At 46.0% G+C, this 16,459-nt stretch overlaps 2 protein-coding genes across 2 annotated transcripts in view; both read right to left on the bottom strand.

Annotated features, from left to right (window-relative positions):
* CNTNAP2 (contactin associated protein 2) overlaps positions 1-16,459 on the bottom strand; it is a 2,268,074-nt gene that overhangs the window by 292,145 nt on the left and 1,959,470 nt on the right. Inside the window, exon 15 of the mRNA XM_040431924.1 lies at positions 259-386. Coding sequence (XP_040287858.1) covers positions 259-386 — 128 coding nt within the window. The remainder of the gene's footprint in view (positions 1-258; positions 387-16,459) is intronic.
* Positions 1-16,459, bottom strand: part of LOC121001043 (carboxymethylenebutenolidase homolog) — a 921,426-nt gene that overhangs the window by 356,622 nt on the left and 548,345 nt on the right. The gene's annotated exons all lie outside the window — the stretch shown is intronic.

Genomic DNA, 16,459 nt, shown 5'->3' with positions numbered 1-16,459 from the left:
TAACATACATACACATCCTACAGTGTCGGATGGGTTCCTTGGGCCCACCAGAGGAAATTATTCTTAAGGCCCAATGCCTATATGATCAATGTTCAATTTGTTTTGAATCACAGAAAAAGACCCTAGTGGCAGGTGATTAGAGCCTCGGCCCACTGGAGGATCCTCTGGAACTCTGGTGGGCCAGCCCAACCCTGCATCACAAATTTTTTGCTATAGGGTATAATTGGCAGATAGCTATTACAATGCATAAAGACTTACTATCTCCATAACAGCGCAGAGGATTAACAGTCAGCTTGGCTTCTGATGATGACCGATAGGTATCTCCAACCACAACTTGAGTGACTGGTAGGTGATCTTTGTAGGACAAGATTCCATCATCTTTTCTCCTGTACCAGAAATAAGATATCAGAATTAGTCTAAATAAGATTAAGGAACCACTTACTATATCTTTCTAGTAATTGGAGCTCTGCTTTTTCTGATAAAGCACTCCAAATCTTCTGCATAGACATATCTGTGAAATATATGAATGTTGTTTGGCTGCAGTCACCACTAGATGGATCTTAGGAGCTTACTGCAAACTGTTTTACATTGAACTCAATGATAAATTGTTATATATTTCAAAGAGTAAAGAGAGTCCAGACGGCACTACTCCCCTTTGTACAACGCTGAGTGTTACCTTATTAGCTGTCCTCTGTGTAAATCGGGCATAAGGTGAACATGCGGTGGTGCCTGCTTTCCAATAGTGATATAAGTGTGCAATCAAGAAGATAGAAAAATCAGCGGCACTCACCAGTTGCAGGTTTTCAACATATCATCACTTTATTTGTGACAATAGGTACATGCTTACAGGGCTGGGGCGGACAAGCCTTTCACTAAGATCAGAAAACCGCCTGAGCGGTGTGTGGCAGCGACGGCCGTTTCGCACAGTGTGTGCTTCTTCCGGCTACCTGAATGAAGTGCACAGGTGCGCCTGTCCATTTAAAGAGGAGCGTGAGAATTAACCCTATACAGGGTAACTGGATCTCAATCGCAAATTAAAGGCAAGCACCTGTGTACATATACAACTGAAATTCAATCAAACATTATCAGTACATTCAAATGAAAACATTAAAGTCATTCCGATCGTTCAGACCTAAGGGTCCCATGGCATCTGTGCGAATTATCCATCTCGCTTCTTTCTGTAACAGGAGGCGATGCCTGTCACCTCCTTGTTTTAGCTGTGGAATCACCTCAATTCCAGCAAAACCCAGGCATTTTCTATTGCCCCCATGTTTCTGCCATACATGGTCTATTAAACGTGGACAGCCCTTTTTGGTCTTGATGGAGTTGAGGTGTTCACGGAACCTCTCCAGCATAGGTCTTATAGTTTTTCCTATATAAAATGATCCGCAATCACACTTCACCACATATACAACATATGTGGTCCTACATGTGCAAAATTGCTTCATTCTGTGTGACACCTCCCCTATGGACAAGATTTTGTCCCGGAGCATGTAATCACAGAAGGAGCAATTACCGCACCGATGGTTACCTACTGGTTTCGTCACATTCCGCATTTGACTTGGACACTGTTCACTCTTCATGCGACTACTCACTAATTAATGTTTTTCTGAAGGCGATGATGGGTTTCCTGGCTGTGAATTTATCCAGACATTTCTCACTTTTTAGTAGATCCCAATTATCATAGATGATTTTTTTGATTGCATCGGCCATGGGGCTGTATTTGAATACAAACACAAATCTGTTGTCTTTTTCGGGTTTTTCTCCCTGATGCAATAATTCTTTCTGTGTTCTTATACTGGCCCTACTCAGAGCCGCATCTAACATTCTTACAGGATATGCCCTTTTCGCCAAGCAATTCTTCAGTTCTACAGCTTGTCGCATGTAGCCCTCATTGCAGCTATTGATGCGTCTTAGTCGCGTAAATTGCCCGAATGGTATGGCCTCCTTTACGCTACGTGGATGGAAACTTTCATAGTGTAGAAGGGAATTCGAAGCTTCCGAAAACCTTCTGTTATGATCTCGCCATCTCGAATAATGACACGGACACGAGGAATTCCAAAATGGCACCTCCAAAATTTCAAGTAAAAGCCATGTTCATGTCATTTTCGTGATTTAAGTATGCCACAAAATCTTCGCATAATGCCTGACTTCTCCTCCACACCATGAAGACATCATCCACGTAGCGCAAAAACATCCCGATGTTAGGTAGGAAGGGGTTACTTGTGCTGAATACATACTTGTTTTCTAAGGTGTTAAGGTATATATTGGCAAAGGTACACGACACTGGCGTCCCCATCGCCGTGCCGTGCACCTGCCGATACCATTGTTCACCAAATCTGAAAACATTGTTGCTTAGCACGAACAGTAATGCTTCCTCTACAAATTGAATATACATCTCATCTTTATCGGTTGATCTCAACATATCTGCGACCACCCCTACTCCCGCTCGCTGGGGAATGCAGGTATACAAGCTTTCAACGTCTAATGACACCAGGTTCCAATATTCCTGCCACTGGAGGTCCTCCAGTGCCAGAAGAAAATCCTTGGTGTCCTTCAGGTATGTAACTGATTTCTTCAGGGCTGGTCGCAAGAGCCAGTCAATGTATTTCGACAAAGGCTCAGTCACCGATCCAATCCCTGCCAGAATAGGGTGGCCGGAGGGTCGGGTAGGTGACTCATGTACCTTTGGCAAAAAATACCAGGATGGTCTCATGGGGTATGTTGGTACCAATTTGTCTATACTATTGCTGGCGAGGAAACCGACACTGATGTACTTCTGCAACAAACCCTTGAGTTGTTGCTGCAAGGTGGGAACTGGGTCAATATGTAGTTTCTGGTATGTACTTGTGTCCTCAAGCTGTCTAAGGGCCTCAGACCTATAGTACTCACGGGACATCAGGACAATGTTACCCCCCTTGTCAGCAGGTTTTGCAATGATGTCAGGGTTGTCACGTAACCACCGTATAGCCTTGAATTCCCCTGAACTAATGTTGGAGGGAACTCGAGGATACAAAAGGGCCCTGGCATCACGAAGTATCCTTTTATAAAAGGTATCTATACCGCCACCTGCAGGCATAGGGGGGGGCACCATGTTGACTTTATCCCACCCATAAATTTTGATTGTTTCTCTTCCCCCTCTCCACACTCATCCAGATCTCTATCGACAAGGATCCCTAAGCAGGCAATCTCTGACTCATCAAGCATCTCGCTCTCATGTCCAACCGCTACAGGGATCTCGCCCTGTTTCGGTGGGGCCGAGATTATTGGGGCATCATAGAGTGTTTTATGCAGATACATTTTTCTGATGGACTTCTACAACTCAATCTCAAAGGTGGTCCGGTCGAATTGCTCGACCAGGCTGAACCCCAGCCCCCGATTCAGGGCAGAGGTGCAGTCCGGGGGCAATTTGACTCCGGACAAATTTATGACTAAGTCACCCTCATCTACTAGATCAGTCTCTGCTATTGCTTCCAGGACACTTGTTTCCTGCTTCTCATTGATTTTCGGACTCTGCTTGTTCCTTCTCCGTCCGCCTCGCCTTGTTCTCCTCTTGCGGAGTTTTTTGACGTTTTTTCAGCTAGCATATTTGGATCATCCGAGGCGCTAGAGTCCGATTCGGTAGTCCAAAAATCTGTTTTATTTCTTCTTAGTGGTTGTCGTCTGCATTGCCTTCTCCTCCCCCAATCAAACACCTTCCCGGTCTCATAATCGTTTTTATCCCGTAGGAATTTATCTCTTTTATTTTCTTTTATTTCTGTTTGTGTGATTATTAATTTTCTATTCAATTTCTTTTCAAAAGTTGTGAACTGACTTTCTGTTAAGCGTGTGCGTAATTCTTCTTTCGCTTTTAGCAGAGTATCATTTATTGTTTCATACTCTTGTTCATTTCTATGTAACACTGTACACAATATCTGAATAGAGAAGTCCATGTGTAATTTCTTCCACTCTGCATGAAAGTCTGCATCATCTTCATATTGCGCTAATTCCTTGTATATGCGCAAGCCTCGTGGTACCCTCCCACTGTCTTTGTACAAGCTCAAGGAATTAACTGACCAAAATAGCCGTACTTCCTTATCGGCAAGTTGGGTAACTTTTACTTCTAGCATTTTTGTACTGATAGCCTGAAGGTTGTCTTTGGAGTTACACTCCGTAAAAAAGGCGTCCGCCCCTTCTCTGCCCTCGTTTAGTCCCGGAAACACCTCTTCGGACATATTACAAAAAAAGATTGCAGCGACCTCTGATTCAGGTGTGTGCTCTGTCTGTAGAAGATCCAAGATCATAAATATTCAAAGAGTAAAGAGAGTCCAGACGGCACTACTCCCCTTTGTACAACGCTGAGTGTTACCTTATTAGCTGTCCTCTGTGTAAATCGGGCATAAGGTGAACATGCGGTGGTGCCTACTTTCCAATATCTATGATAATTGGGATCTACTAAAAAGTGAGAAATGTCTGGATAAATTCACAGCCAGGAAACCCATCATCGCCTTCAGAAAAACACACACCCTTAGGGATCAATTAGTGAGTAGTCGCAAGTGTGAACAGTGTCCAAGTCAATGGCTGAATGTGACGAAACCAGTAGGTAACCATTGGTGCGGTAATTGCTCCTTCTGTGATTACATGCTCCAGGACAAAATCTTGTCCATAGGGGAGGTGTCACACAGAATGAAGCAATTTTGCACATGTAGGACCACATATGTTGTATATGTGGTGAAGTGTGATTGCGGATCATTTTATATAGGAAAAACTATAAGACCTATGCTAGAGAGGTTCCGTGAACACCTCAACTCCATCAAGACCAAGAAGGGCTGTCCACGTTTAATAGACCATGTATGGCAGAAACATGGGGGCAATAGAAAATGCCTGGGTTTTGCTGGAATTGAGGTGATTCCACAGCTAAAACAAGGAGGTGACAGGCATCGCCTCCTGTTACAGAAAGAAGTGAGATGGATAATCCGCACAGATGCCATGGGACCCTTAGGTCTGAATGATCGGAATGACCTTAATGTTTTCTTTTGAATGTACTGATAATGTTCGATTGAATTTCAGTTGTATATGTACACAGGTGTTTGTCTTTAATTTGCGATTGATCCAGTTACCCTGTATAGGGTTAATTCTCATGCTCCTCTTTAAATGGACAGGCGCACCTGTGCACTTCATTCAGGTAGCCGGAAGAAGCACACACTTATAAATTGTTATATAGTAGGCTCCCATGCTCCATATATTGGTGGTTACAGGCTGCCAGAATATTATCGTTTAAAGGTATTATGATGTGGCATTAAAAAATAAAATAAAATAAATACTCTTGCCCTTCCTATGTAAAAGTTCATTATATTAGTACATACTGATCTCTGATATGATGAATTATATGTTTTTGTACTTCATAGATTACAATTCCCCTCTTCACTCCTGTTTCTCTGAACCTACTCTCTATTCTTGTGTATTGGCACATGATTTTGTGATTTCCTGAAGGAACTGGCTCTCAGATTTAGTTCAGTGGTAAGTGTCTTAGTACGTATAGTATGTGTCTTCATTTTAAGATTAAACATGAATTAACATGGATTTCTGTGAGTATGCAGTCCTGATCAAAAGTTTAAGACCACTTGAAAAATTGCAAACAATCATATTTAGCATGCCTGGATCTTAACAAGGTTCCAAGTAGAGCTTCAACATGCAACAAGAAGAAATGAGAGTAAGACAAAACATATTTTGAGCATTCAATTTAATGAAAACAACGAATAAACTGAAACAGGCTGTTTTTCAACTAATCAAAATTTTAAGACCACATGCCTTTAAAAGGCCAAATCTGTGCAAAGATATGGATTCATTGTCATTTTCTGTCAGGTAGTCACACGTTGTGATGGCAAAGGCAAAAAAACTCCCTTTTTGAACATGGGTTGTTGAACTGCATAAGCAGAGTCTCTCACAGCGCGCCATCGCTGCTGAGGTGGGACGCAGTAAGACAGTCATTTGGAATTTCTTAAATGATCCTGAGGATCCAATTGGCTGTCCGTCAAGACACTGGACGATCCTCAACCCAAATTAAGACCCTTACTGGTGCTGACTGCAGCACAAAACCATCAGACTGCATCTGAGACTGAAGGGCTTCAAAAACAAAAAATGTCTTCAAAGACCTCGTCTCCTTGAACGCCACAGAACTGCTCGTTTGGACTTTGCAAGAGAGCACCAAACATGGGACATTCAGGTGGAAGAAAGTTTTATTTTCTGATGAGAATTTTTTTTACCTTGATGGTCCTGATGGTTTCCAACGTTACTGGCATGACAAGCAGATCCCACCTGAGATGTTTTCAACGCGCCACAGTGGAGGGGGCGCCATAATGGTCTGGGGTGCTTTTTCCTTCAGTGGAACAATGGAGCTTCAGGAAGTGCAGGGGCGTCAAACGGCCGCTGGCTATGTCCAGATGCTGCAGAGAGCATTCCTCATGACTGAGGGCCCTCGTCTGTGTAGTAACGACTGGGTTTTTCAACAGGACTACGCTACAGTACACAATGCCCGCAGGACAAGGGACTTCTTCCAGGAGAATGTCACGGCTGAGGATGGGGGAAATCCTCAGCCGTGCGGTGAAGGAAGATGTCCAGTCGCTACTCGCCAGGAACACAGAATTAGAGAGCAGGTCACCTCCTGTTGCATCCCTAACGCTGACCCTGTCTCCTACCTGCATGGGCCGACCTTGATGGTAGGAGGACCCATGCGCAGGAACCTCGGATCCCTGACTTACCCTCCGACCGGTCCCTGGGCTAAGGAGCAGGGTTAGGCTACTTTCACACCTGCGTTTAGGTCGGATCCGTCTGGTATGTGCCCAGACGGATCCGCACCTATAATGCAAACGCTTAGATCCGTTCAGAACGGATCCGTTTGCATTACCATGAAAAAAAAAAAAAAAAAAATTTTTTTTTTTGTTCATGATAATGCAAACGGATCCGTTTTGACTTTACATTGAAAATCAATGGGAGACGGATCCGTTTGAAAACTGAGCCATACTGTGTTAACTTCAAACGGATCCGTCCCCATTGACTAAGGCTACTTTCACACTAGCGTTCGGGTGTCCGCTCGTGCGCTCCGTTTGAAGGGGCTCACGAGCGGCCCCGAACGCATCCGTCTGGCCCCAATGCATTCTCAGTGGAGGCGGATCCACTGAGAATGCATCCGCCTGCCAGCGCTCAGCCTCCGCTCCGCTCAGTGAGCGGACACCTGAACGCTGCTTGCAGCGTTCGGGTGTCCGCCTGGCCGTGCGGAGGCGAGCGGATCCGTCCAGACTTACAATGTAAGTCAATGGGGACGGATCCGCTTGAAGATGACACTATATGGCTCAATCTTCAAGCGGATCCGTTCCCTATTGACTTACAATGTAAAGTCTGAACGGATCCGCTCAGGCTACTTTCATACTTAGAAAATTTTCTAAGTTTTAATGCAGACGGATCCATTCTGAACGGATGCGAACGTCTGCATTATCGGAGCGGATCCGTCTGATGAAACATCAGACGGATCTGCTCCGAACGCTAGTGTGAAAGTAGCCTAAAGGCTACTTTCACACCTGCGTTTAGGTCGGATCCGTCTGGTATGTGCCCAGACGGATCCGCACCTATAATGCAAACGCTTAGATCCGTTCAGAACGGATCCGTTTGCATTACCATGATAATGCATTGTTCATGATAATGCAAACGGATCCGTTTTGACTTTACATTGAAAATCAATGGGAGACGGATCCGTTTGAAAACTGAGCCATACTGTGTCAACTTCAAACGGATCCGTCCCCATTGACTTACATTGTAAGTCTGGACGGATCCGTTTGCCTCCGCACGGCCAGGCGGACACCTGAACGCTGCAAGCTGCGTTCAGGTGTCCGCCTGCTGAGCGGAGCGGAGGACAAACGGAGCCAGACTGATGCATTCTGAGCGGATCCGCATCCATTCAGAATGCATTAGGGCTGGACGGATCCGTTCGGGGCCGCTTGTGAGCCCCTTCAAACGGAACTCACAAGTGGAGCCCCGAACGCTAGTGTGAAAGTAGCCTTACATTGTAAGTCTGGACGGATCCGTTTGCCTCTGCACGGCCAGGCGGACACCTGAACGCTGCAAGCTGCGTTCAGGTGTCCGCTTGCTGAGCGGAGCGGAGGCTGAACGCTGCCAGACTGATGCATTCTGAGCGGATCCGCATCCACTCAGAATGCATTGGGGCAGTACGGATGCGTTCGGGGCCGCTTGTGAGCCCCTTCAAACGGAACTCACAAGCGGAGCCCCGAACGCTAGTGTGAAAGTAGCCTAAGTCAACCCACTCCTCCTAGGCACGGAGGAGCAAGAGTCTCACTGGCCAAGCAGCATGAAGAAGGGGGGTACATAAACAGGACTATGGATAAGACAGGTGAACCAAACAGTTCCACACAAACCTGTCTCAGCCTTGCTGACTGGAACCCGTGCTAAGGAAAGGCTGTCCACACAGACAAAGGTAAACAGCACACACATGAAGACACACAGGGACCAGGACATCCACAAAAACCAAAGACACAAGACATTAACAACACATCACGGTATTAGAACTTATGACCAGAAGGGTGGCCCTTACAAGAAGATGGAAATCACAGGAGACTGCCACAGCAAAGCATGACTGAAGCAACCTCCTGAGCCATGCCAAAGTGAGAGGCTTTATAGGCCTAAGAGGCCACACCCAACGGTCAGACACACCCAGTGACATCACACACACTGGGAAGGGAGTTAACCCTTCCAGCACCACAGGAAAGGGAAAACACCAACTTAAAGGAACAGTGTCCAAAACAACAAACACACTGTGGTTGTTGCCGCAGGCAACGACATGGGTGGCAACCGTGTCCTGGGAGTCAGCCCCAAGGCCGGGACACTGCCACCACATGTACCCAACAACAAACGTTGCCACGGGCAACCACAGTGCAGGAAAGGTGTCCCTGCACACCACACAATACACAGAGTGCACACAGACTAACAACAGTGCATACATACACGCACACAAACTCCAAAGGGACCGCACACATACCTGTTGTCCGCAGCAACCGCACCTGAGGCAAACTACATCAAGCCTCAAGCTGCGGTTGAAACAACAACCCAAACCGCGGGCAACTGTATGCGGCTCCCAATGAGTCACGGCCAAAACCGTGGCCGTGACACTCCCACCCCTCAAAGCCCCCCCCACCAAAAAAAAAAAAACACGTGAGGGACTCACACAAGGGGATGGGAGAAGGGGACGTCCACTCTCAGACACGGTTCCCAAAAAGTCGCTGTCAGCTGCATCCTCTCCCAGCACACAACACAGCCAGTCCGACGAGGCCTGCAGCCCGCACCAGCGACACAGGGGGGAGAACCACAGAGAGATGAACGAGGGGACTCTCCACACACGTCCCCACTCCAGTCGCTGCCAGCAGACACTCCTAACCAGCACGCAGCCGGACCACTTACGGAGTGCTGCCAGCAAACGACCAGAGATGGGAACATGGAGAGGGACGAGGGATCCCCAACACGGAAGGTAAGGTGGCGGGGAAAAGCCACCAACCGTGCCGTTAACGGAGATCCCCCCGGAACGCTCTCCCTCCGGAGAACGCGCATGCAGGCCACAAGGGGATGGCACTGCATGCTGCACCCTCTTTCGAAGGTGTGCACCCGCACACCAAACAAACACACCGGTGCCATAAAATCAGGGGGACGCCAAACGAGGCAACGGTGAAGGGATGGCGGGGAAACGCCACTCACCGCGCCGTCAGAGGCGAAACCCCCAGAATGCTCTCCCTCCGAAGAGCGCGCATGTACCCCTTCCGCAGACGGCGGTACATGCTTCACCCTCTTTCGAGGGAGCCTCCAAGCAAGGAGCCTTTCCGGTCATACTGTCACGGCTGAGGATGGGGGAAATCCTCAGCCGTGCGGTGAAGGAAGATGTCCAGTCGCTACTCGCCAGGAACACAGAATTAGGGAGCAGGTCACCTCCTGTTGCGTCCCTAACGCTGACCCTGTCTCCTACCTGCATGGGCCGACCTTGATGGTAGGAGGACCCATGCGCAGGAACCTCTGATCCCTGACTTACCCTCCGACCGGTCCCTGGGCTAAGGAGCAGGGTAAGACAACCCACTCCTCCTAAGCACGGAGGAGCAGGAGTCTCACTGGCCAAGCAGCATGAAGAAGGGGGGTACATAAACAGGACTATGGATAAGACAGGTGAACCAAACAGTTCCACACAAACCTGTCTCAGCCTTGCTGACTGGAACCCGTGCTAAGGAAAGGCTGTCCACACAGACAAAGGTAAACAGCACACACATGAAGACACACAGGGACCAGGACATCCATAGCTGCACAAAAACCAAAGACAAAAGACATCAACAACACATCACGGTATTAGAACTTATGACCGGAAGGGTGGCCCTTACAAGAAGATGGAAATCACAGGAGACTGCTACAGCAAAGCATGACTGAAGCAACCTCCTGAGTTATGCCAAAGTGAGAGGCTTTATAGGCCTAAGAGGCCACACCCAACGGTCAGACACACCCAGTGACATCACACACACTGGGAAGGGAGTTAACCCTTCCAGCACCACAGGAAAGGGAAAACACCAACTTAAAGGAACAGTGTCCAAAACAACAAACACACTGTGGTTGTTGCCGCAGGCAACGACATGGGTGGCAACCGTGTCCTGGGAGTCAGCCCCAAGGCCGGGACACTGCCACCACATGTACCCAACAACAAACGTTGCCACGGGCAACCACAGTGCAGGAAAGGTGTCCGTGCACACCACACAATACACAGAGTGCACACAGACTAACAACAGTGCATACATACATGCACACAAACTCCAAAGGGGCCGCACACATACCTGTTGTCCGCGGCAACCGCACCTGAGGCAAACTACATCAAGCCTCAAGCTGCGGTTGAAACAACAACCCAAACCCGGGGCAACTGTATGCGGCTCCAAATGAGTCACGGCCAAAAACGTGGCCGTGACAGAGAATAACATCACTCTTTTGGCCTATCCTGCGTGTTCCCCTGATCTAAATCCAATTGAGAACCTTTGGGGATGGATGGCAAGGGAAGTTTACAAAAATGGACAACAGTTCCAGACAGTAGATTGCCTTCGTGCGGCCGTCTTCACCACTTGGAGAAATGGTCCCACTCACCTTATGGAAATGCTTGCATCAAGAATGCCGAAACGAATTTTTGAAGTGATAAACAATAACGGCAGAGCTACTCATTACTTCATTACTTCATGTTTGGAAGTTGGATTTCTGTTTTGGGGGGGTTTAGTTTTTTTTGGGAGGTGTGGTCCTAAACTTTTGATCAGCTGAAAAACAGCCTGTTTCAGTTTATTCGTTGTTTTCATTAAATTTAATGCTCAAAAAATGTTTTGTCTCACTCCCATTTCTTCTTGTTGCATGTTGAAGCTCTACTTGGAACCTTGTTAAGATCCAGCCATGCTAAATATGATTTTTTGCCATTTTTCAAGTGGTCTTAAACTTTTGATCAGGACTGTATGTATATATGCCACAAGCCCTAGAAGTACAGAGGTGGCTAGTGGCTTTGGCTGTAATAATTATTTACAGTAGCAGTCCTCACAACCCATGCCACCCAGGGCTAGGGCAGTGATAGCAGGATGCACTCTTTCTTCCCTCGTGGTACACCATGATGGTGGGGATCTTGCCTGATGGCAGTTGGGGTGCCCTTGATGTTGCAGGTTTGGTGCAGGTGCAAGGCAGGAGGTGTAGGTACATATAATGTACCTACTGAGTCAGTAACCAGGCTAGATGTAGAAAATAAACATGTCTCTTTACTAAAGTGCAGAATGGATGTAGTAGTACATCCAATCTTTCCAGATAGCAATGTATGGGTATAGCCCAGAGTGGGGATTGCAGTACTCCTCCTCTCTATTTCTCCAAAGTCTCTTTCTGCAGAATCTAAACCTGGCAATAACGTTCTTGCAAGCTTGACTGTAATTTCCAGCTGAGGGGTACATGATTAAGATATGGTGGTCCAGACTATGTCCAAGTGTGAAGGGTGTATAACAATTTCCCTCTCACTGCAGTAAAGTCTACCTCAGCCTTAATCAGCAAATACTGACTGACTCCAATGCTCAGCCATGCAAATTCAGGACCTTTTAGTTCTTTCCTTTCTCTTTTCTTAGAGTACTGTGAAGAGGAGATGGTTTTCTCTCTATGGATCTCTCATAGATAGTCATTCTCTGGAGTTCAGGCCTAGTTGTCTGAGGAGTGGACACTTATAGCTCCATCTAACTTCCGCAGCTAGAAGAACTGACTTGGCTAGGGGGTAGACCTAAGTTCCTCTCCTAGATTCCTACAGGGGCATGGCCAGGATCATTAACCCCGACTAATCCATACGTTGATATGGTGGTACATTACAAGGCATTAACATATTAAGTAACATTGCACAACAAGAACAGTTTGCAAGTACCTTATGCTGGGGTACTGCATATGCAAAGGACTTAAAGTTTTTTTCATCAGAAACTCAGTGTGCTATCCACTATAAAGATGTATCAAGAAATGAACTAGAATTTGAAAAAAAACAATGTAGAACAAACCTGGATAATTAGATCTTAGTGGCGCTGGGCATAATGTCTTACTTCCCCTAAGTTACTAGAAGCTGAGATCTGGGGTGATGTTCTGAAACATCCTCACGCTGGAAAGCTATACCAGATTGCGATGTGAGGAGACCATAGTGCAGAACCAAGATGACTCCCTTTATTCCCTCCACATCAGCTTTGCAAATCCCAGCAAAGCTGCAACTTTTTGGTGATATGACCATACTGGAAAGTATCCCATATTTCAGCTTCCAGGAATGGTATAATTTTTGGCATAGCATCAACGCATTACTTTTATCTGATGTTGTCCCGTAAGCTTCTACGATACCTTGTCTTTGACATGAATGAAAACTTATAGTGTGAGTTCCCCTGCTTCTCTCATTGGTGGCTGACCTGCTGCTGTGTATAATGCATGCATAGCAGCCTATCAATCAGGGGCAGAGGACATGAGAGTTCTGATCATGAATACAGCTGGACTATGAGTCCGGTGTATTGTTTCACCACTGTAAGTTTCCAACTGGCACTATATTTTGTTGTGCCATTTTGCCTTCTAGTACAACAGTAGGGCAGTATATTAAGCTGAGGGATCTGCTTTAACTAAACAATTTATACTGATGACCTATTCTCTGGTCATAGGTCATCAGCATCTAATCGGTGGGGCTCTGACACCCTGGAGCCATGCTGATCAGCTGTTTGAGAAGCTCCTGTAAGTGCTGTGGCCTCATCGTAGCTTACTAAGCACAGCACCGTACATTGTATAGCAGCTGTTCTTGGTATCGCAGCTCAGCCCTATTCACTTCAATGGGGCTAAGCTGCATCTAAGTCATGTGACTGATGAACGTGACATCACATGGTCTAGGCTAAGCTGCAAGAAGGGCGTGCCTTCTCAAACAGCCAATCGGTGGGGTCCTGAGCAGTGATGATCAGTTCGCAGTGTTCGCCAGCAAACACATGCGGGCTGCCATCTTTAGTAAGGTAGACTCACCCGTCCGGCGATGCACAGGTAAGCCCTTACCTGTGTCGGGAGCCGATCTGAAATCAAATGCAGTCACCGGGAGCAGGCAGTTCCGAGAACAGCCCGATGAAGGCCCCCGGCGGCTGTTCTCAGAACTGCCTGCTCCCGGTGACTGCATTTGATTTCAGACCGGCTCCCGACACAGGCACAGGTAAGGGCTTACATGTGCATCGCCGGACATGTGAGTCTACCTTACTAAAGATGGCAGCCCGCATGTGTTCGCTGGCGAACCCTGCGAACTGACCATCACTAGTCCTGAGTGTCAAGCCCCACTGATTAGATACTGATGACCTATTCAGAGGATAGGACATCAATATAAATGTCTCAGAAAACCCATTTAATGTAAAATCCAGTATCATAAACTTTAGCTGCATGCATTAGCATGGGCTTTGCAAAATATCATTAGTTCCCTTTCACAAGATTTCGCTAAAATGCCCTTCAGTAGCGTGTACGACGATTACAAGGACAACTGAGGAGAATTTACAGTATATTAAAAAATAATGATAAATGTTGTAGTTGTTGTTCTAACATCAAAATAGAGGCATTGTTTTATTTAGGAATAATTTGCTTACTCATTTGTTCTGCTTGATCTGAATGACGAGGAGCTAAAACGCTGGTTTAATAAGCACTGGCTTCTAAAGGTCGGAGGTTTAAATTAAGGACTTGAGTTTGGAGCGAAAACTGCACATGCAAACAGCTGTATTTTAGTGTTTTTGTTTGCAAATGACTCAAACACCCATTTTTACAACATTTTAAATGCTTTGCCATTCATCAGAAATAATTATTTACAGCTTAATGCCTGAGAAATTGTAAGCGCATTTGAGTTAATGGCAAAGCAACAAGGCAATTAACTGATGTTTTTCATTGCAAAAAGCCATAAAGCTAGAAAAATAGAGATCCTTGTCAGTTTCCCCGGCTTGTAAGGACAGACATATGTCTGCCGCTATTATTTTTATGCCAATTAGATCATTTTTTTAAAGCCTCTTCTCAACAAACAGATGACCTTGCTAAAAAGAAGCTGTTAGCTCAGTCTCATTGAACTGTTAAGACTCACTTGTGCAAACCACCCACTTCTTCATTTAAATTCATGTGCGGTAAAGCAGATGTTCTAAGTTGCAGTTGTCTCATTTTTCTTGAAACAGTTCTTTTAAATGTGTTTATGCCTCTATGAATATGCACGGGTGACTAATTTATAATAAAAAAGCAAAATGACATTCGTTTTCTGTACAGGGTCATAGTGATATACAAGATGGAGAGGTAGCAGCCACACCTAGGACTTTCTGCCTGAGGGGGCCCTAAGGTCCCTCTACAAAGGTGTTGGCCACTCTGTGTATACTTGTTACTAACGTGAGGCAGGGAAATATTAAACTTACCAATATATGTCCTTCAACAGATCAGACAGGTTTATTATTATGTGAGGCCACCCCTCTATGCGTCACTCCACCGACCAGCTGCTCTCATCCATGGCTGCACACGACAAGGAGGAGCTTTATAATAAGCTCGTCCATGCCCGAAGATCAGTGAGGTCCAGCTGCGCCTGTGCTGTTCTCTGACTCCTGTAAGAACAGCGCAAGCGCAGTCTGGTACTGTCAGAGACAGCTTTCTAGTCCGACAGAATTCAGCCCTTGTGGAGATACAGGATGAGGCTCCACTGTCTGGCAGAATAAACTATGTAAGTATGTTAAACACACATACAGTACCTGTAGTAAGCGAGGGAACCAAGTAAAGGGCTTATAGATACAGTGAGATGCGAAAGTTTGGGCAACCTTGTTAATCGTCATGATTTTCCTGTATAAATCGTTGGTTGTTACGATAAAAAAATGTCAGTTAAATATATCATATAGGAGACACACACAGTGACATTTGAGAAGTGAAATGAAGTTTATTGGATTATACAGAAAGTGTGCTATAATTGTTTAAACAAAATTAGGCAGGTGCATAAATTTCGGCACTGTTGTCATTTTATTGATTCCAAAGCCTTTAGAACTAATTATTGGAACTCAAATTGGCTTGGTAAGCTCAGTGACCCCTGACCTACATACACAGGTGTATCCAATTATGAGAAAGAGTATTTAAGGGGGTCAATTGTAAGTTTCCCTCCTCTTTTAATTTTCTCTGAAGAGTAGCAACATGGGGGTCTCAAAACAACTCTCAAATGACCTGAAGACAAAGATTGTTCACCTTCATGGTTTAGGGGAAGGATACAGAAAGCTGTCTCAGAGATTTCAGCTGTCTGTTTCCACAGTTAGGAACATATTAAGCAAATGGAAAACCACAGGCTCTGTTCAAGTTACGGCTCGAAGTGGCAGACCAAGAAAAATCTCGGATAGACAGAAGCGACGAATGATGAGAACAGTCAGAGTCAACCCACAGACCAGCACCAAAGACCTACAACATCATCTTGCTGCAGATGGAGTCACTGTGCATCATTCAACCATTCGGCGCACTTTACACAAGGAGATGCTATATGCGAGAGTGATGCAGAGGAAGCCTTTTCTCCGCCCACAGCACAAAAAGTGCCGCTTGAGGTGGGCTAAAGCACATTTGGACAAGCCAGCTTCATTTTGGAATAAGGTGCTGTGGACTGATGAAACAAAAATTGAGTTATTTGGCCATAACAAGGGGCGTTATGCATGGAGGAAAAAGAACACAGCATTCCAAGAGAAACACCTGCTACCTACAGTAAAATATGGTTGTGGTTCCATCATGCTGTGGGGCTGTGTGGCCAGTGCAGGGACTGGGAATGTTGTCAAAGTTGAGGGACGCATGGATTCCACTCAGTATCAGCAGATTCTGGAGACCAATGTCCAGGAATCAGTGACAAAGCTGAAGCTGCGCCGGGGCTGGATCTTTCAACAAGACAACGACCCTAAACACT

Source organism: Bufo bufo, chromosome 5, assembly GCF_905171765.1.
Source record: "Bufo bufo chromosome 5, aBufBuf1.1, whole genome shotgun sequence".
NCBI classification, from domain to species: domain Eukaryota; kingdom Metazoa; phylum Chordata; class Amphibia; order Anura; family Bufonidae; genus Bufo; species Bufo bufo.
Note: the sequence above shows the minus strand (reverse complement) of the source record. Positions and strands in the feature narration are given on the sequence as shown.